We start from the raw sequence: 23,111 nt of genomic DNA, 5'->3' as shown, positions 1-23,111 counted from the left end.
GAGCAGATCCCTAACACTCTGGGGTTCACATCTGGGGCTCAGGGCACCCCAAAAGACAGAACAGCCACACCCTGAGTCCTATAGGGTAAAATGCCCACCATATTCAGCAGTCCACCAACCAATGCCCTAAGATGCCGATACCCGGAAGTAGCCCTTGGACCAGAGCGCGAACAGCTGTAGCCTGCACTCGTGAACGGGACCCACAGGCTGGGGAAAAAGAAGGCAAGCATCCAGCAATGCCAGGAAACGGTAAAGGAGCCAGAGACTCAGCACAGTGCCAGGAGAGGACGAATAGCGGCACCCCGTATAGCACTCCTGCAAGACAGTACTGTCAGCGCCGGGACCCAGGCTGGGATAAAGCAAGACCGCAGAAACGTCCATCGGTAAATCCACCTCTCATTAGAGAATTTTCCACTAAAAGACTGTGACTGGTTTGGGTGAGTGCTATTCACATTTGTTTTCAGAAGCTTCCACATGCCCAGATATTGCTAAAAAACTTGTCATAAAGTTTAGACAATATTAAGATTGATTGCAATAAGCACCACATGAACTATGCAGTAACAGTGAGTGTGATATTAACAACATCATCTCATTTGGACAACATAGGGCGGTATTCAATTAGTTTCGCATCCGCAATAAAGTTCCGCCTGCCGGACTTTTCGCCTACATCGTGTGTTTTGGACACAAACTTATCGTGCGTGTCCCCGCTATACGCCATATTCAATTTCGAAACAGGCGGAAACGGCAAGTGCTGAATGTAAAACAGGCGGAAAGTACTTTCAGAATTGGGGTAATCACTCTGTATCCCAGAAAGAGATGGGCAGACTTTGGAAATTATTATGGTAGTTTAGTATTAGCCCTAATTTAACTAGTTAGGGTAACTAGTTAGGGTACTTAAGTGATGGTAATTGCTTGCTATTAGCGTCTTAGTAAAAGTGATGAAGAATGGCATAAAGCATTGTTTTTTGGAGAAAATAAGTAGTCCCATCAAATTTGGGGTGCTGGAAAATGGGTAGTAGCATATTTTAATGTCTCGAAAGTGAAGCTTTATACAAAGAGAAATTCCTCCTGCATACAAGTACCTGCAATCCCCAAAACACTTGGCCCCTTCTTAGAGCACCCCTAGAACCTTATTTTGCTAATTTTTGAAGTCCCCCCCCATTTTTTTAATTTTCACCCCAAATTTCAAAGGCATTTTTTGGGCTGTTCCTGTTCCCCCCCTTTTTTTTGGTGAATTGTCCTTTGGGGGGGGGGTGTATCAAAGGTTCTGAATGGTTTCCCAACTTTTGCATTCCAAAATAAGAAAATTGCACTTCTTTTCACCTGCTTTGTGGAGGCAAATCTTTTTCACCTATTACATTGCATTGACTTTCCACGTACGCGAAACCCAGCTGGAATTAAATTTGGAGATAAGTTCCGACCATGAGAAAAGAAGTAATCGGCGATACTAATTGAATATGGGCCATAGTCTGAAGCATACCAGAAGGACATATATTATTGCTGATTGTTGCTTTCATCTTAATTACATACATTGTTTTTTTGTACATATATGTATATTTCTATATTTTACTATTATTATCCGATCAATGTATTTATTTGATGTTTTTATATTTGCATATTTATGCTAATTTTAACATTTTAAATAAAAAATAATTTATGACCGATCCATAGTCCTACACATATTCATAATCAGTGCGCCGGATAAAAAACATCTATTTATTAAGTCCTATTTATACTTATATAATGTCAGTTTATTTGGGGTGAGCGTTTGGGCGTGGGGCCCCCTGAGCTGTTCTGGATGGGTCTCTTTAGGGCATCACCACTTAATACACAGAGTCACTTTTTATATCACTTTTTATGTTTGTTTATTATTCATGTATTTTTTCACATATATTTTTTACCTTTATTACTATTTCCAACACTTATTAGCTACCTTCACACACCTGATACTTTATAACACTTCACTGTCACACTTTTTTTCATGTGATGCCTTGGGGAGGTCTTTGGCTGGGCTGTCTTTTGGGGTGCCCTGCACCCCAGATGTGTACCCCAGAGTGTTAGGGACTTGCTCAATGAGGTGACATGGACACGGGTGGGCAGGCCTGTATTATTGGCCACTGATAGGCTAACTACCTCTGAAATTCTATTTAATTACAAAATACATTTCAATTTGAACAATAATGATCTTGTGTATAAGACTCAGGAAGAAGCAATGGACCTGGGCTAACAGCAGAAACTTCAGCCATTTACAGGGGCTGGCTGACAAATTTTAGCCTGGGGGTCAAGCAAACACCACTGGCCCACAAAGAGTTGCCTGTCCTTGAAAGGTAATTTTAGCTACAGAACAGAGGGGCTGATATATAAAAGGGGGATGCCAATCATACAAATGGCTTGGCTATCATATTAGGCTGTGCTAAACCATCCTCTATCTCCTTTAAATACACAGGTAGTGCTGCATGCACTGCTGTGAGGTGCATGCAGCTCTGCTTTCAATAGCAGAACAATATCAAGCAGGTCATACCTTTCAACTTTCAACACAGTTGATGCAAAGTCCTGACTGGGTGGGACAGTCAAACAAAATTCTGATTACCCCAACAGAATCAGAAGTAGAAAGGGAAGATTCTGCACAGAACTATCGAAAGATAGGTAATGATAGACCAACTATACTAATTGAAAATTAATATTTATCATCCGTAATTGTTGGTGGTGCTCCCAAAGCCAAAATATTATATCAAACAGCAAAAGAAGAAAAAGTATGGCTATTGTCTGGGGCACTTTTAGGTATTGATTATAGTATAATTAGAACATAACTGTTATTGACAATATTAAAATAATCATGTACCATACAGTTATCTCAATAAATTAGATGGAATATTCCATCATACAATAGCAGATTTCATCATTCATAATAGAATCTGAAGGCGAATTTAAAAATTAATAACACACTCAGAAATTGGATGTGTTTGATTGATACTTATACTTATAAGTTCCTATACTGCTTGACCATGTGCAAATACCCCTCCCAAATGGATATCTTGAACTACAGCACCTGGTATTCCCTGGAGGTCACCCTACCAGGTACTGACCAGGCCAAATGCAGTTTAGCTTCCAAGATCTGCAGACCCCCGTACACATTTGCCGATGGACAGAAGCTTTTATAAGCATAGACCAAAACTGCCTCCCTGTGTTCCTGTGGCTGCTGATCGTGTACTAAATTCAAAATAAATGTCATAGACACTGACTATTATATAAAATGATTGTTGGCCGCACTATATAGGAAGATGCTATTTCCAGTAGCAGCAGAAATAACACAGTGTAGCAGCAAGAATCTCACTAAATAGTCATAAACTGTGGGGATACACTGAGACTGCAGCACTGTTCAAATTACTGTGCAACAGGACTATCTCTCTTTTGAAGTATAGATAAAACGGAATGTGAAGAAAGTTATGTTGTGCTTCCTATTACTTTTACACCAATATGTATTGCTGAATTTAATAAGGGCAGTTTCGGTCTATGCTTATAAAATCTGAGTGCAGTATTAGAGGAAGAATAGATCCCCATAGCTGTTTAAACATTACAGCACGGCGGGGAGAGCTCAATGAGAGGTCACAGATTGCAGAAACTCATCAAGACTGCAGTGACATGTAGACCTTGGAACAACGGCACTTATTAAGCTAACAAGATGAGAGGTCTATGGCCCTCATTCAGAGGCAGTCGCAAGAAGCGATCGCTCTCTCTGAATGAGGGCTGCCGCTTGATTTATTAAGTGCGGCCTCCTGGTCGCTAGCTAATCTGTGGGGTACCACCCCAGGTTGATGGTTGCAATTGTCAAGACCATCGCGACCATTGGGGCTTGCGACGAGACCCTAAGGTTGGGTCTCAGCAGCCGCAAGCCCCAGGGAGCTTCCTGCTCTGATCGAGCAGGAAGCTCCCCACTGGCATCACTGCTGATGTCAGTGCGGCCACCAACAAAACGACATGCGTTCCATCAGGAACGCCTCCGTTTGTGTACCCACCCCCCCGTCCCGCCTACAAAACGGGGTGAGCTGTCGATCAACATCGACAGCCGCCCCTTTTGTAGTGAGCTCTGGAGCAAGAGAATTTCTCTCTCGCCCCGGGGCTTGCGCACGCGCAGTGCGGCCGCTACATGTGCGCAGGGCCTTAACATTGACCCGGTTGTGAGCGCTCAGTGCTTGAGACCGGGTTTGAATTTAATAGGTAAAAAAGTTTCGCCTATGAATATCCAGCAAAAAAAAATGCAGAATTGTGGTTTGGGGTGCAATGTAGCGGGAACCACCCTGCACCCTTTTTGATACCCCACATGATGCTAACTGCGTCAAAATACGCAAAAAACACACAAAAGACATCCCAAAAAAGCACTTGAAAAAATGGGTGAAAAAAATCAAAGTTGGGGTACAAAATAAAATACTAGCAAATAGCCTTTGGGTGGTCTGCAAGTATGAGGGAGGTGTATTTTTGATTGCAAGTTGTTGCTGAAGGTGCGTTTTTTGCGCTTTTTAATGCTTGACTTTAGACATTTTAAAATACGCTTGCACCCCAGATTTGTTGGGAATACTTTTTTCACCACTAGCTGAAAGGGGATCAGTATGATTAAAATCCCGGCAGCGGCAGCCTGACAGAGGAGGAAAGGAAATCCCGATAGTCTAGAGAAGTAAGTATAACTAATCTAATTCCCCCCCTAACCCTCCTTTAGAGTGCCTAACCCTAACCTCCCCCCCCAGTGCCTAACCCTAATCCCCCCTCTAAGTGCCTAAACCTAACCCCCCCTTCCCCGCCACCTAAACCTAAGTCCCCCGGGGGGGTGCCTAACCCTATCCTCCCCCCGGGGGTGCCTAACCCTAACCCCCACTTCCCCTAGCCTGACCCTAACCTCCCGGAGGGGTGCCTAACCACAAGTCCCCCCCGGGAGCCCTAAACCTAACCCCCCCCGTGGCTGTCCGTCTCCCAGCGTAGGTAAAATGACAGGGGTTGGGATTTCGATTAAGCAGTTGGGATTAAGCAGTTGGGAAGCCGATGGTCGACATTGCGTCCGCCGGCTTCCCAACTGCTTCCCGCTGAAAGACGCTAAATAGCACCTAATGAGAACACTTAAAAACCCCAAATACCTTTAGCAGGGCTATTCCGGGGTACCTTTAGTGAACCCCCATGTCAGAGCATCTTTAGGGGGGTGTCAGCCTGATTTCCTCAAAACTGACAGAACTTTTTGCTGATTTCAGTTTTGCCGGGTCCCGTTTTCACACCTTTGCAATTGAATACGGGGATACGCCGCCACGTGCGCCATACTTTTTCGCACCTGAAACCAGCGATGACGGTGAAAAGTCCAGCAATGGACATTTCACTTCTAATTGAATACGGGCCTAAATGTCATACCAACTTAGAATAATCTTTTTTACAGGCATAAGGTACTTACAGAAATTGAGTATATAAACTGAGTGATCAGTATTTATTTCCTACAAATTTCAGTAGGAAACACTATAAACATCAATCTATGTGTTTTTCATAATAAGTAGGTTATTGAAGATCACTTTATATCCACTTAATAATTACATTTTACCTGTAACATAAGAAACCTTCAGAGAAGATTGGATAAGCCAGAGAACACGACACACAGATAAGGACAAGTGCTGTATTCATAGAAGTCAGTGTTGTATAATCACTAGATTGTTACATAATTATTATATGGCTACATTTACAATATATTAAAGTATCCTTTAAGTGTCTGATGTTATAATCTAACCATAGTGATATTACTGAAATAAACAGAAAAGACACAAGGAACAATATGATGGTCTAAAATAATTTTCTTTATTGCGGAACAACAAAATGATATAAGTGATTTTATGACAGAGAATATCATCTATTGAGGGTTAGTAAGCCTTTATAATGCTATAAGAATGGAGTATACAGACAGCCGCCACAGGCTTTATAACATTTTATAACAAATTTTCTATTTCATTTACACTTACTATATTTTAATATTTCACCTTTGGAATATATTGCAAATAATATTTTTAAAGTATACCAATAAAGATTTATTATATTTTATCATAACTAAGGTCTTCAGTGCACCCACACAGATACTTTGTCTTGTGTTGGTGTGTAAGGACTTGTACAATGATGATAAAGGACTTACCTCAGCAGCAATTTTAGAATCCATCACAACAAACAGTGAGCAGACTTACCAGCCTTTACCCTGAAAAAGCATTTAGCATGTCCTGCCTGTACAATTCACGTTTTCTTTCCAAATTGAACCACTCTTAAAGTAATAGTAATTACACATTAATGTTCCTGATTTGAATGTTCAGCTGTTTCATTCACTTACACTGTTGTACAGTTAAATGTTTATTCATTAAAATTAATTCAAATTCTGACTACAGTCACATCAAATGCGACCATGCCAGGCTGGGTTTTCCCTGACATGGTCAAATCTGATTTGACCAGTCAGTAACGCCCAGTGGATGGATACTGGAAGATGATCTTCCAGCAACCGCCAATCTCAGAGGGACCTGCCAACACCACTGCAACCTTGCACCCTCCCCCAGTGTCAGCCATGCAGCCAATCACTGCTGTTCCTGCGGCACAGGAGCACCTCCACCTGGTGGCTGCAGAGGGGAGCAGCTGCTGGGGAAATGTAAATAAAGCAGCCTTCAGCCCCCAAATGTCTACCCGGTGGGGAAAAAGTAATGATGATCAATGTTCTGATAAATCGTTGCCCAATATTTAAAAGATCAATATTAATGATATATGTTTTTAAAAAAAATATATATATATATAATTTAATAAAATTGTGTTTGATAAATTTTAAATAGATATTCTTGATCTAATTCAATCATAAAAAACTATTTCTGAAAGTGTTTTGTAAACAACAAAGGGCTTAAGGTATTGTATTTAGAGGGTAGCTTTATCGGGTAGTTAATCATTAATGAATGGTGGATAGATGTTGTAAAGCAGTCTTTTTTTTGTTTTGTAAGGCTGGTCTTGTGGTTGGGTTTATGAGTATTGATTTTTTTTGTACGTCATTCTTGAATCATTTTTGGAAAGTGTTTATAAAGCCTTTTGAGTATAGTGGGTAAAATGTCAAGGCACATATAGTGGGTAAAAAGTGGGAGGCACATATAGAAACCGTTGTAATTCCTACTCCGTTCACCTGATTTGGATGTAATTACCGTCAAATTAAATCTGAAAGCCTGCAGTTAAAGCACATCTTGTTTGTTTCATTTCAAAGCCATTGTGTTGGTGAATAGAGGTCAAAATATGAAAATTCTGTCAATGTCCCAATAGTTATGCACCTGACTGTATATGTATATATATATATATATATATATCACAATATGCCCCATGGCGGTGGGTGACAGGGGGAGGCAGAGGGTGACAGGAAGAGGCAGAGAGTGACAGGGAGAGAGAGAGGCGGATGGGGAGTGGGAAGTGGAGAGGCAGAGGGTGGCAGACAGAGAGAGGAGGACAGGGAGAGCCAGAGGGTGATGGGGAAAGGGTGACTAGCAGTGGGTGACAGGGAGAAGCAGTGGATGACAGGGAGAAGATAACAGGGAGAGGTAGAGGGTGATGGAGAGTGGGTGAAAGGGAGAGGCAGAGGATGACGGAGAATTAGTGAAAGGGAGAGGATGTCAAAGAGAGGCAGAGGGTGACAAGCAGAGGGTGATAGGGTGACAAGGAGAAGTAGTGGGTGACAGGGAGAGGAGGACAGGGAGAAGGTGACAAGCAGAGGGTGATAGGGAGATGCAGTGGGTAACAGGGAGAGGGTACTGGAGAGAAAGAGGGTGACGGAGAGCAGGTAAAAGAGGGTGACAGGGAGAGGCATTTGGAAACAGGGAGATGACGGAGGATGGGTGAAAGGGAGAAGGGTGATGGGAGAGGCAGAAGGTGATATGGAGAGTATGACTGGAACAGGATTGCAAGGAGAAGCAGTGAGTGACAGGCAAAGGGTATAGTAGGTCTCTGAGTAAGGGAGTAAAGGGGGTAAATTTCTGAGGAAAAACAATGCTAGTGGAAGGAGAGAGAGAGAAAATCAGGAGTTAACTGCTAGTGAAGAACTGACCTTTCATGCAGTCCTTGTGAAGCTACAGCAGGTAAGTATTTTCCCCTGGCCAACACAGCAGGAGCCCAAAGAGAGACGGACTGGCATGCCTGACTTTAGACCTAACGCTGGCTGTAGAGCTCCTCTCCTGGTTTTTATGCCGGTGCCAGTCAGTAGATTGTGACGTCAGACCCCTGGTAACAACAGTCAGAGGCAGTGGTCGAATTGAACATTTTGAAGTGGGGGTATGGAAATATTAGGGGGGCTTTACTTAGGGAGGCCCAAATCCTGAGCCCCTCTTATATTACCATACCCCCCACTTCCTCCCCTCACAGAACACCTCCCCGCACCGTACCTCCCCACACCACACAGAACTGCACCTCCCCACACCACACAGCACTGCACCTCCCACACCACACAGAACCTCTCTCCACACCACACTGCACCTCCCCACACCACTGCACCTTCCCACACAGCACAGCACTGCACCTCACCACACAGCACTGCACCTCCCCAGACCACTGCACCTCCCCACACAGCACTGTACCTCCCCACACAGCACTGCACCTCTCCACACACCACTACACCTCCCCAAACACCACTGCACCTCCCCACACAGCACTGTACCTCCCCACACAGCACTGCACCTCTCCACACACCACTACACCTCCCCACACACCACTGCACCTCCCCACACAGCACTGCACCTCCCCACAAAGCACTGTACCTCCCCGCACACCACTACACCTCCCCACACACCACTGCACCTCCCCACACAGCACTATACCTCCCCACACAGCACTGCAGTTCCCCACACAGCACTGTACCTCCCCACACAGCACTGTACCTCCCCACACACCACTGCACCTCCCCACACAGCACTGTACCTCCCCACACAGCACTGCACCTCCCCACACACCACTGCACCTCCCCACACAGCACTACCTCCCCACATAGCACTGCACCTCCCCACACAGCATGGTACCTCCCCACACACCACTGCACCTCCCCACACAGCACTACACTTCCCCACACAGCACTGCACCTCCCCACACCACTGTACCTCCCCACATAGAATTGCACCTCCCCACAGACCACTGCACCTCCCCACACAGCACTGTACCTCCCCACACCACTGCACCTCCCCACACAGCACTGTACCTCCCCACACACCACTGCACCTCCCCCACACAGCACTGTACCTCCCCACATAGCACTGCACCTCCCCACACAGCACGGTACCTCCCCACACACCACTGCACCTCCCCACACAGCACTGCACCTCCCCACACCACTGCACCTCCCCACACCACTGCACCTCCCCACATAGCACTGCACCTCCCCACACACCACTGCACATCCCCACACCACTACACTTCACCACACCACTGCACCTCCCCACACCACTGCACCTCCCTGCTTCACAAAGCACTGCCACAGGCACACACAGACTCTCCTCGCTGCGCTCCAGTAACCGCTGGTTGCCCGTTCCATTACCGCTATAACTGGCTGCTCCTCAGGCATTCTCATTTTAGCTCCGCCTCTGTGACAGCTCGCGGACCGACAGCCAATTAGAAGCGACCACGTGGCTGCTGCTGATTGGCTGCCGGTCCGCGAACTGTGATTGGCTCTTGGAGAGGATGATCTAAGTGGAGGGGGACACGATAGGGTAGAGGAGGCAGGCCAGACCTTCCCTCCTTCTTTGTTGTTATGGCTGGCCGCAGTGTACTGTAATGAGTCAGTGTGACTCATTATCAGCACTGCTGTCACTGTCGATGTGGGCTCATTCATCATTGCTGCGGGAACCGGTGCAATGCACCGCCGATTTGTCTACCAGTGGGATGGTCAGGGCCAGATTTCAGGGAGCCCGTCTGTGGGCCCCGTGAGACCTGCCGGGCCCTAGGTAGGTGCCTAGGTTGTCTAGCGGTAAATCCGGCCCTGGGTAGGACACCTAGGTTATGACAATGTACAGAAGCTTCAAAGTGATATGGCAACTGGCATGTCAATTGACAGTCCTGTAAGACCAGCATGTGAGAGCTATGTGAAGTGAAAACAAACACATTGCACCTTCCCTAAATTTGCATCCAGAGCACAAGTGCCATTGGAGTTAGGGCCTGATTCAGATCCGCTCGCGATCGCTGAGCACTCGCAAGCGGGTCGATGTTGCCGTAGTGCGCATGCGCACGACGGAGGTGGCTCCGTCGTGCGCATGCGTGAGACCCAAATAACAACGGGGAAGCCATCGTTATGGGTCTCGCACCAAAGGGGGAGTGCTGTCGATGGTGATTGACAGCACGCCCCCTTTGGTGGGCATGCCAGGGGCGTGACTGCCCAGATGGAGGCGTTAGTATGGGAACGGCTACTGTCTGGGGCCAGCCCCACTGACATCACTAGTGATGTCAATGGGAGTGATTTTGGCTCTGATAGAGCCAAAAGCACTCCAGGGCTTGCGGCAGCGAGACCCTACCACAGGGTCTCGTCGCAAGCCCGATGGTTGCGATGGTCTTGACCATCGCGACCATCATTTTGGCCGCTCGCTATAGCTGTGGGTCATTACCCACAGCTATGCGAGCGGCCAGGAGGCCGCTCCCAAAAGGAGCAGGGTCGGCCTTCATTCAGAGCGAGCACTCTGTCAGAGCATCCGGCTCTGAATCAGGGCCTTAGTGCATACAAATGTGTGTAGATCAATGGAGGTAGAATCCATGAGTGCGAAACATTAATTCATGACACTCATTGATGATGCTACAAGGATGACACATTTATTTCCTAAGAAACAAAAGCAAAGTAAGAAATAAGTTCAAAGTGCACAAAAGTCTCAAAGAAAACCAAACAGAAACTGATCGTACTAAGATCTGACAATGATGGAGAACATGAGAATAAAGATCTAGCCAACTACCTAAGAGAAAATGCCATAAAACTTCAGCTAATTAATGCCACTACACTGGAACACAGGACCATAGCTAGGGTAGTGCGGCCGGTGCCATCACACAGGGCACCACAGGGCAGGGGGCGCTGTTTGGGCCTGTAAAATTATCATTCTCACTTGTAGCTTCCTCTTATTTCATCCCCAGCATCTTCTGGCCTTTCCTATCTCTTCCCTGGCCCTTCCCCATGAGGCCATACCCCTTTTTTGGCTGCATTATCTCCCTTTGAAAAATGAGGGGGCGCCAATGCTCTTTCTGGCACAGGGCACCAAAAAGTCTAGTTACGGCTCTGCTGGAACATAATGGTGTAAGTGAAGGAACAAATAGGACAATAGCTGAAAGAACTCGAGCTATGCTGAATGATTCAAGTCTTGACAAAAGATTTTGGGCCAAATCAGTACAAACAGCTGTTTACATTTAAGTGAGTGGCAGTCAATGACAAGACACCATTGAAGACATGGACTGGTAAAATGCCAAATATCAGTCTCCTACATGTATTTGGAAGTAGGGCTTATGCTCACATACCTAAAGAGAAAAGACAAAAAACTTGATCATAATTCCTTCAATTTGGGATACTGTAAACACACGCAAAGTTACCGTCTATGGGACTCTAACAACAGGAAGCTCATACTATCACGGGACATTGTGTTTCATGAGACTACTTTAGCTAATGTCAACCAGAGAATCGTACAGCTACAGAGACATGTGTTGCTGGATATGCCTGCAGCTGAAAGCGTGTTAGAAAGTGAGACAACAAATGTACTCAATCATTCTAGGAACAGGAGTTCCACGAGGAGCATCAAGGGGAAATCTCCAAGAAAGTAGTGAGGTGTTTGCTGGACTTGTTCATTATGTACCCCAGAACCTAAACCAAATTGTGATTGGCAAGAGTGGAAGTCTACTATGGGTCCTCACATTCAAAATAAATGTAAAAGAAGCATGAAGACATCAAGTGTTGTGTACCCAACTGCAATGGAAGAAGTAGGAAAGAAGAAACTTGCAGTTGCACAACTTACTTTTGGGACTAAGTGTAATTTAAAACATTTCTAATTCAGAGAGGCCCATCAACATTACTATTAAACACCACTTTATTGGGGAACTGATAGAGGATGCTTTATCTTATGTATCCAGTTAAATTTTCACCACAAGTCATTTTCATGCTCAAAATATTTTCTTGTAGGAATGTGGACAGGAACATATTTCAATTGTTAAATAGTGTTATGTTTGCATAATCTTCCATTTTCTGATTACAGGTGAGATGTCATTGTGTATGATGCTCACGTTATGTCATGTGATGAGAGGCAGTCTTGAGCAAGGAAGGGGGATGGTGTTGGATGAGGAGTTCTCTGGTGCAGCCTCCATCCTCAGGTATACTGAGCAAGTTGTCTCTAGGACATGTTGGGGCTCAGTAAGAGGTCTATCCTCTGACATGCACTACTGTCTGGGGACTACTACATCTAACATTGATGCTGTGCACTGCACTGTTACACAGTTTTACTAATAGGTTATGGGCCAAGTAGTCTCCTGTTAATAATCTCTGCATCCCCCATAATCAAACCGATACTCTGCTAATAGCAACAATATTACCCCAAGTTAGCATTGTTTGCAGGAGTTGGGCACTTATTCATGAAGCTGGAGCATTGGCAGGCAGCCGTGGTGGCTGTGACTTAGTTCTGCAGCTATATGGTGGTCAGTGAGTGGCATGGCTGGCACTAAGTCAGTTGGAGCATAGTTGGCCTGTGACTACATCAACCACTACATAGCCAACAGTGTGGCAGTCCTAACCACTGAAGAGGGGTCTGGCCCAGGCCACCTGGCCTAGTCCACCCTTGTCTGTAGTACTGTCAAGTAGTCATGTATTAACTCAATAAAAAGTGCAAGAGCTTAACAGTAAGAAGGGAAAAAAAAGTCCATTATAACTGTGGTGAGACCATATTGAAGCATTTGTTACAAAAAAAATTAACTTGTCAAAACTTAAGACAAGCTTCATCAACATAAAAAGATAAATCTCTTCCTTCTGTGTGTTTGGAAAAGTACAGTTGCTTCTCTTTGGCTCCACTAAATAATGATACAAATCTGCTCTACGGGTACAGGTGTGTTCAATGCTTCAATTCAGTGCAGCTGGGCTGTGTGATGTTTAAAGTTGGGGAGAGGGGAAGGGAATCTCCACACAGGATTCCAGTATAATATATAGGAAATTCATAAGGAACCAACAATATAGAGAAAGTGATATTTTTATATAACTGTATCAAAAACAATCTTATGTGTTGGTGGTGCACCCCGGAATCAAAAAGGTACATCAATTATAGACGTTAGGTTTTCTGCTAGGGCAGAAAGAGGAAAGTGATTCCTTTGTGGGGACACTCTTTGTTAGTTCATTTACATTGTATTTAAGGCATTACTTTTAATGGTATAATTAAGAGTAGATTACAGAATTATCCCTCCATGTAACATATACAAAAACATATACAAAAGACATCAGAAAAATACATTTCTTTCTGTGGAATGCTGTTCTGTTCTGATTCCAGGGAACAATAGCTTTGGATTTCCAATGATAAAGCACAATAAACACACAGTGACATTAGCATGAGCTGTGGGTGAAGGCACTGCTGTCACCTATCTGTGTAGGATGCAGAAAAGGAAAAAGGATTTGTTCTTTGTGGTGCACAGGAGAATTGGTTATTAAAATATAACTTTTATTGGGTCTCTTTAATAATAACTAATTGGTTCAAATTGGTGATATAAAATAAATAAATAGCAAGTGGGGCAAGTAGGAAGGGTGCAAAAATATATAGAGATTATTCCTCCATAGCGAATAGTCAAATTGTAACAAACTTCATAAATATAGAGTCCAATGTGTATAAACCTTGTTCTTATGTAAATAGTAAAGCAGCAGTTATCCTCAATGATACTCACTGACTTCGGACCTCCATAGAAGAATCACCCCGAGGTACATATTATGAATATCCGTTAGCTGTACAAGCGTGCTGGGTGTTACGGAAGTCTGGGAGAAAGGACAGGACTCCAGTGGGTATTCAAACAAGCAATGACTTGGCCGGTGATCAAAACGTGTCCACAGTGAGTTAGGCCAAGTGGACCATCCAGAGGTAATCTGACTGTAGTAGTGGTAAATGTCGGAGGGCCAAGTTGGACATCCAAATGCAATGGCCATCCTCAGTTCTTGAAAAATTGTGTTCCCAGGCACATTCGCTATGGTGGACACAAGACAAAGCACTAGGAATAGCACCTGTAACTTCAACACATTTCTCCGTATCGCACATCTTTCTCAATAGCTTTACTATTTACATAAGAACTGTTCCCTTGGAGTTGGCAATCTTCACAGGTTGCTGCTGTTTGACAGCTAAGGAATCTATATTTAGCACATTTTCAGGGTTGGTGCTTGGTATATCTGCCTTTTGCTTATTTTCTATGAGATGTAGCAAGTATAAAGGAACAGCTGGCTTCACTTTTTTGAGTCATTGTGCCATTCATGCATTATGATTTGCGAACGTAACTCCCAAAATAACATTTTGACCAGGTAGTACCAGTACTGTCCAATTGGACTTTTGCACACATTTAATGTACAGCTAAAAGCAAAACAGCATGTCCCCTCAGTCACTCAACTAGCCTCAGTGGCATAATGGTTTTGTCTAATTAACTATAAACCAGTGAGCATAGCGTTCCTTTGGTTTAGTGAAATCTAGCCCTTGACTGGCAAGTGCAAGACTGGCACTTCCATGTGGGTAGGGCTCCCTGCTAGCGACGGTGCTGCCCACAGAGGCCTGCACTCTCTTCGGGAGCACCGGTCACACAACAATAATTATGGCTATGCTCGGATCTAAAAACCAGATCTTATGTATTTTAGATTTGATTTCAGGTGCTGTGAGGTGGTCAAAACTGAATTCAAATGTCTGGAAAGTAATGTTATTGGTGTTAATAACACTATAGGAACAAAAACAGGTCCAAGTTACATGATTTTAGCTGTTTTTATCAATTTTAAAGCAATTTAAAACCAAAACTGAATCTCGAAGCAAAACATTTCGAGGGTGGTTTTGCCAAAACCAAAACACGACAATAATTTGGAACTTGAGCACTGCTCAGATATGCAAAGAAGAAATGTGTGCGAGCCCCCGTGTTTTGGTTTTGGCAAAACCACTCTCAAGTGAAGGTTACTCAGATGCCCGATGTCCACGCAAGTGATCCGATAGCTATGTCCTTGGATGCAGCAGAGGTGGAAAGAGGTGCAGGGCCAGGGTACTGTAAGGGGTGTGGCCTCATTGTGGAGGTGTGATCACACCCACTACAAAAATAAAACATGAAAAAAAAAGTATTGATCCACCTCTCAGCCTGGGGCAGATCCAGGGGGGGGGAATCAGTGTTTTTGTTCCCCGCTAACATCATTCAAGCAGAGGATCAGTGTGAACTGAGTCTGGGAAAGAGGTTGCTGGTGCTGCCACTGACAGGAAAGAAGCTGGCTGGCCCATGTATTTCTGAGACTGTCCCACCACCCCAGCCATGGGTTTCAATGTCCCGCAGTGTGTAGTGAAATTGGGTAGCACACGCTGCTGCTCAGCATGGCATCTAGAATGTGTGTGGAGAGTCTCTGGGGACAGCCCAGCATCTCCAGGGAGAGCTGGGGACACCGCCAGAATTATGGAATGGGGGGCAAGGCCAAGATACCTTTACGCCCCCTTTTGGGAGCGCACGCCTTTGGCACGCAAATTTTCCCTCTTCCAGGATCTATAATATTGGGCGGTATGCAATAGTGCCAGTGTCAGCTGAAATGTATGTAAGATTTCCTGGTGTACATGAATGAGAGAATCCTAATACTACTATGTGTCAGCATGTGGATGTATCTGATGTGTTTAAATCCCCAGTGTCCAATAAATGTCTCTTGTAAACAGAAATTGTTACTTAAATGGCTTTGCACTGTACTATAAGCCTCTTGATGTACTCATTATGTTGCAATCATATTTCTCACTCTCATACATTGTTTTGATACTCTCGTGTGTTTTATTTTGCGTTTTCTCCAGGTAAAAGCAGCATTTACCATATGACTTCTAAATTTCCACTTTGACCACTGCTTATAGCCATGCACAAATATGCCTTTGCAGCACATACGCCATATTGCTGCTGCGTTTACTGGAAATGCATTGACCATGCGCCCTGGTGTAGCACACATCTTATCTGGCACTCTCATTAACCCTTCATACCACCTGGTAAGAGAGCTATCAGCAGATGTTGGGGTGTTTGCAGATGGGGCTCTTCTTTAATACATCTGTCCATTTTGTGCAAACACTGATAATCTGCACAAAATCCTTTTCGGTAGAATGTTTTTCATGGGACTAAAGCAATGGTAATTCAATGCAAATTGGGCGAGATGCATCAATGGCAAAAATGCGGTCAAGTGAATAAATAGAAATACGACTGTGCTCATTTATTAGATCCAAGTTGTGAAATGGCAGAAAATTATATAGCAGTCAGGTTTCCTAATAATAATAATTATAATAATATTAATAATAATAATAATAATTTAATAACATATAAAAATAAAATACAAATATACAACAATACCCTTCCTTGTATATTATTAGGAATATTCAACTATAATTCACAGATCAAAATAAAGCAATCTATATAGTGTAAAATTCAATACATTTTATAAAAATGTCCCATAAGAACACCTAATAGAAAAAGCACATGCTGTACTGTTCATCAATGAATTAATAGTGCTCCACTTGAGTGTATATCAATAGGAAAATCTGTGAGAGATGTTCCGTAAAAGTCATATATGGTCTAACTGTCCCAAAAGGGATAAGATCGTAATGGTGATAAGTGAATAGCTTAATTGGTGTCACAAGCTTTGACCGCACTGGATATACCTGGTCAGTGGAGTTGCTCTGGAAAGTAGCCTAATTGGGGCCGTCCTGCTCCAGCAGTCTTGTTTAGCTCCCGTGTGCTCCAGCTTGATTCGGCCGCATACATCCACCGGTTCCACTGCATACACCGTGGTGTTATCGTGTGCACTTGCTGTGCCTCCTCCGTAAGGTTTGTATTAGGAAGACATTCCGGTGTCTCCATCACAGATCAAAGTGCTGCCAATATGGGGGTCCTCTTATGTGTTTCACTCTAGCATATGAGGGCTTTATCAAAGAGTAATGATAGTTAGAACTTACTGTTCTTATATACCAGCACCAAAGGGCAGTGATTGGAGCAACCATTCTTAATTATTAGTTCAGGTGAGTGACACCTGTTGTTCCTAATCACTATTTGCATCCAAAATATATGGGACAATACTCATGATGTTTTGTCTATATAATTCCTATTAGCATTAAAAAATGTATAGCTCAATATGCTTTACATATATAAAAAATATATAAATAAACAAATACATATATAAAACATATACATAGAAATCGGGAATCATCTAACTGCTATAATAAAACCATTACTATCTATGTCAAGAATACATACTGGAATTAATCAATTTCCCATCTGGGACTCAAACTCCTGACTCTAAACATGTCTGCCACTCTATCTTACTCTACACTACAGGAGAGTGAGATATAATTGCATATCATTAAGTATCTCATGACTTAACAAAAATACATTTTAAGTTTAATAAATTTCCCATCCAGGAATCAAACCCTTGACTCTAGGTACATCCATCACTCTATCTTACCTCTACACCACAGGGGATTCGGAAATGTTCATACATCATAAGTAACTCAAAACTTATCTGTGTTTCCACCATTATTTACGAGAAAGGATGAGGTATATTGTTCTAATATTTTTCTTCATACAGAAAGAGATAAAGAAATATATAAATGATGATTAGTCAAACTCCACACTTATAAATGGACACACAATCTATATTATTCAAAATTAATCTCTATTTTTCTTTAACTAGTTGTTTTTTTCACCTATTTTGCGATGTTTGATATTCCTATTGTACTCCGATATCAATAACGCACCTCAGCTATGTTGCGGATGTGTGACGAATTAATAAGAAAATAAACTCACTTCTAGACCAAGTATAAACCCCTAATTATATATAATCCTTAACATTATATTTAGATCTTATGATAGTGACCACATTTATTGAATAATTACTGTTAACATTATTTGTGTTCATTAAAGACTATAATTATACTAACAAAACACTCTTCATAAGCTTCAAACTCCCTATCTTGTATTAGTTTGAGCCTATAATATAGAAGTCCATCCCATGAGGTAAATATCTTCTGTTGCTATTGTAATATTAGTATTGGATAAATCCTATTATATAAAGACACTTAATACGGTAAAATGATGCAAACCACAAGTTATCAAAGTGTATTAAAAATGTTCCAAAATCAGACAAGGAAGTTATAATATACCTGTATCTCTAGTTAACAACTTAGATACCTCTCAGGACAAGAAAGCTCCATAATTCTAGGCGTATATATTAACTCACTTATATGGGGCAAATCCCCAATAAATATACATGTATTAATAAGACCATAAGGCACATTTGGAGTTACCTTTACATAACCACAAAAAAAATATATATTTTTTTTTTATATAATGGGACAAAGGATCCTAATTTCAAATATATGAGAACAAAATGAATCATCCTATGCATATATTGATAACTAGGAAAATGAGCTGACTATAAGTCCTCAAGCAAAAGATTCAAAATCAATGTTCTCATTGAGGTCACTAGGGTAAAGAGAATGTAGCCCAAAGATCCAGAATGCGGGTTTGACTACTTTTTTCATATGCACTAATCCCCACTCCGGGACTTAGATGCGGTGGGTAACCTGATGACATTACCCATAGAAGTCTATGAGCTTCTGTCCGCCAAGTGCTGATAAAGGTATCCAGGAATCTGCATGCACAGAAGGGCACCAGAGGGGCTTTTGGGTCATAGACCCGGAAGTCCCTCCACCGCAAAGGGCTGCTCTTATCGACAGAACTGTTCGTTGCGGGGATCGTCATGCATACCGGCGTTACCAACGCCGGCATACATGCAATGACCGGCGGAATACATTGCATCACGAGTGAGATGTGTCATGCATCCCGCCCATTGAGTCGTTATGACCATAAAATGTGATATGATTTGATCCTAAAATTTGTGCCGAAGTTGTAAGTGCAGATATTACTCTCTCCCACGCTTTTTGCCTCCTTACCTTTCCTCTGTACTCTCATTGCCTGGGACCCTCACAGCCATCCGGACCCCAGCCAAAAGCAGATGCAGGACTTTTTACATATTACTGCAAAATCAAATTGGCCCTCTCATTGGTCATCTAAGGTCAATTGACAAAAAGACCAAAATTAGACACCAGATTTTGCACTATATGTAAGCGCCTTTCCAACTACTCTTATACAAGGAAAATTAATACATTTAAGTGAAGCTATTTATAGGAGGAGTTTGGAAACATTTGATGTGAGGCTGAATATGTAATTGTGATCAGGCAACTATTACGCTTCTGCTTGTGAATAAGTTTGGTTCAGCTGTGAATATATCTGTGTTTTACTTATATGGCGTACATAGCCCCTACAAATGTGGCAACCATCACTCCTCTTTTAGGTTTTGGTGCGATGAGGATCCAAGGAGATTATTTCACACAGAAATCAAATATATTGGGTCAGATTTGCAGTGTCATTAAGGGTTATCATCAAATTAACCTATTATTGTGTCATTATTATTCTTTCTGTGTTTTGTGAGCCAAGTTTCATATTATTAAAAGTTAAGTTAAGCCCCAGCAACAAGAGTTTTCTTTTTATGTTTGAATTTTGATGTTAATTTAACTCTCGGGTGCACCACCGGATATCATGTGAATTCACTCCCCGCTGTTTTCCTATATGCCGGTTTCTGTATGTATATATCCTGAGTGCACCATCCTAAAACCCGCTTTCTGCAATTCTAAGCTGAGGCTTACTCAGCTGGCTTGTGGCCCAGTGCTGTCCACCGTCGCGGCCTTCGACCACCGATGGTCGCGATGGTGATCGCAGTCTATGACCTCTGTTGCAGTGTTGGCATCACAAATGCAGCAGGGGGTGCCATTCATCTCCTGCTGCATTTGCATAATAGCAAGGACGTAATGGCAAAGCTGTCTGCGTGCATAAATCATATATCTATAGCCTGCGTGCAGCTTTGCAATTGCGATCCTTGCTGATTCACCCCCAATATGCATCTTCCTTTCACAAGACTTTAAAATACTTGATTGTTAATCATTATACAGTAGTATGAACCCTTATGTATAAATATCCTTATAATATAGGCTATATTATATATACAAAAACATTCATGTTACTGTATAGTTAAAAACTTGGAATAATTGGTACCATTATCACAGTTGAGCATATAATGGAAAGGCTTCTATTGTACATTGCCATTGATATGATCTGTAATAGCATTGCTCCTATTAACTTAAAACAACCTTATATAAGGCATGTGGTTACATTAAATACAAACTTGAGAATAATAAATTAAAATTTCAAAATAATACATCTATTACAAAACCACGAAAACAGGTGCCTGAACTCACCTAAAGCTAGACGTTGAGGCTGTTCTAATCAGCGGCACAGACTGCAGGGTGCCTGCCAGGAGCATTTAAAGGACGATTCAATGGTACTACAGTACTGATCCTTGCTGCTGGGTCCTGTTCCCGGCGACCGGCTAGCTAGAAACAAAGGCTGTGGGGTGGCGATGGTGCCGGCCACTGACCTCTGCTCTCTGAGTAGTGGCACCGGTCACAGACATCTAGTTAGGGCACTGGTCAGAAGCTTAACAATGCATTAAGATTACAGGCACTCTGCTACAGCAGGTAAGACTATAAACACAATTCCATCAAGAGATGCCGTTTTGTTTGGATGAAAAAATAAGAGAAGCTTCTGTCAGCCATTCCCGGTGCTCCAGGTCATTGAGCGGTGCTGTTACTTATTGGCTCTTACAGAAATTGTCTTAATATCTCACTGATTGATACCATCTGTACTGTACATTTTACATTGCCCTGTTTGTACGTACAGTAAAATTTTAATTTTCTCTGTAAGACTCGGTGGACACTTGGTGATGACATATAAATAGAAGAAAATAATACATGTTTTAAAATAAGTACAGCACAGTATGTTTATGTTTAGTTACATTACTGACAATGAAAATCTTTCTTTTGCAGACAGTTTGCAAAACGAAGTTGCTCGAGAACACCGGAAATCTATTGTGAAGTCTTTTTGTAAAAGAAACAATCTCACCAAGTCTTACTTTTCACTGGACAGAAGAGTCGCTGCTCAGTTGTACGTGGAACACAGCCACAAATTCATATATTGTGAGGTGCCAAAAGTGGGCTGCTCCAACTGGAAGAGAATCATTCTTCTATTAAACAAATCTTTAGGGCTCACAGTAACTGAGCTTAAGCATTACCAGGTTCATTCCTCTCGTTTACTAATGAAGTTAAGCTCGTACCCTCGTTCTATGCAGAGACAGCTTCTGGCAAATTATACCAAAGTCATGTTCACTCGAGATCCTTTACAGAGGGTGGTTTCGGCCTACAGAGACAAGTTCCTCCATGAAGATGACACATACTATAGTAAAACTATTGCACAGTCAATTAAAAAAGCTGTTAGTAAGAATAGCAACTCCACAGAACAAATTACTTTCGAAGAGTTTGCTCGCTTCATTGTTACAGAAAAGCCGCAACATAGAGATACTCATTGGAGACCAATGTATGACCTCTGTGATCCATGCAATATCCATTATGACTTTATCGGCAAGTATGAAACAATAAAACAGGATGCAGATTTTGTTTTCAAGCTCATTGGGGCCCCCAGAAATCTGACTTACCCCAGCACGAAACATCATCCTAGTGATGCACGTACAAATTACAAAATAAGCAGAAGCTATCTGGACTCCATTCCTCTGAGTCTGTTTAGACAACTTGTGAATGTTTACAGTGCAGACTTCTCCATGTTTCAGTACAGTCATTCCAATTATACAAGTCTAGAATAATTTGGTTGTTTTAATTTTGTTCTATATAGAAGTTCAATTAACACCACAATAATTCTTCAGCACTTTGGACAAGAGCCAAACGCACTATTGATGTTACAGTAACACTGAATGCATAGATTTGCTACATGTTGCCCAAGCCCATCATGCTTCAAACTTTCCTACATCTGGAGATGAAGCAGTTTGTGTCAAGATACTATAATATGTTGTAATGCAGTGAGTGGCTGTATGTTATTTTAGCCCTGCCCCTTCCCATCTTCTGCTGTCTGCGTCCACCTAGTCTTGAAGAATGACTAAAGTAGCTGCTCTGATCCTACTGAAATTACACCAACAAAGGATAATCTTTGCAAGACCTGAACTCAATCCTATTTCATATTCTTGCAAATATTTGTGTTAATATAGTAATGTATTCGTAAATTGAATGGCTTATTTATGGTGATGACGAGACTTTGAATAAAGTGTATTTTTAAGAAAGCTATTTTTCTATACATACAGTATATATGGGGTGCTAAATGTTAGAGAGATGCCCTAATAACTTTCTGCCAGATGCAGAGCAGAAATAATGCAGAGCACACTGCAGTCAATTAATTCCATCAGCTCAATTCATGCTGTTCAAGTAAATTAATTTCTAACCACCCTCTCACTCACTTCAGTTCTCCCCCTCCACCGTCCCAATTTCTTCCCAGCACCCTCTTCTTCAATTCATTTTCTCTCATTACCCTCAAATTATTTTTGACCAGCACCTTCAGATCCTCTTACCTCCACCGCCCTCTGATCACTATATTTCTCACCATCAGCCATCATTAATTTCTCCCCACCACCATCACTTTTTTCTCCCTCAGCACCCTCCGCTACAATTCATTGCTTTGTGTACCCTCAACATATCTCTGTCGGCATTTTCAAATTAACTTCTGCCCTAGCTCTCACTCCTTGATTTATTTGCCATGGGCATATCCACCATACTTGCCTACTTTCATAAAACCCCTCCAGGGGGCAGTGGACAAGGTCCCTGCATTCTCATTATCCTGGCCCTGTCTCCAGCTGTTTAAAGCCACTATTTGTGGCATATTACTGCCAGGTTTAGGTCTACACAGCATTATGACTCCTCCTCCTAATGTTCAAAGCTATTTGTGGCAATTTGCAC

The 23,111-nt window shown here is 42.6% G+C and overlaps 1 protein-coding gene across 1 annotated transcript in view; it reads left to right on the top strand.

Moving 5' to 3' along the window:
• Window positions 1–22,881, top strand: part of LOC148525062 (carbohydrate sulfotransferase 9-like) — an 89,435-nt gene extending 66,554 nt beyond the window's left edge. The window contains exon 4 of the mRNA XM_088471187.1: window positions 21,141–22,881. Coding sequence (XP_088327313.1) covers window positions 21,141–21,970 — 830 coding nt within the window. The 3' untranslated portion in view covers window positions 21,971–22,881. The remainder of the gene's footprint in view (window positions 1–21,140) is intronic.
• The last annotated feature ends 230 nt before the right edge of the window (window positions 22,882–23,111 follow it).

This window comes from Taudactylus pleione, unplaced genomic scaffold, assembly GCF_031769625.1.
Source record: "Taudactylus pleione unplaced genomic scaffold, aTauple2 ptg000113l, whole genome shotgun sequence".
Lineage (NCBI taxonomy): Eukaryota > Metazoa > Chordata > Amphibia > Anura > Myobatrachidae > Taudactylus > Taudactylus pleione.
This window is presented reverse-complemented; position numbering and strand designations above follow the sequence as displayed.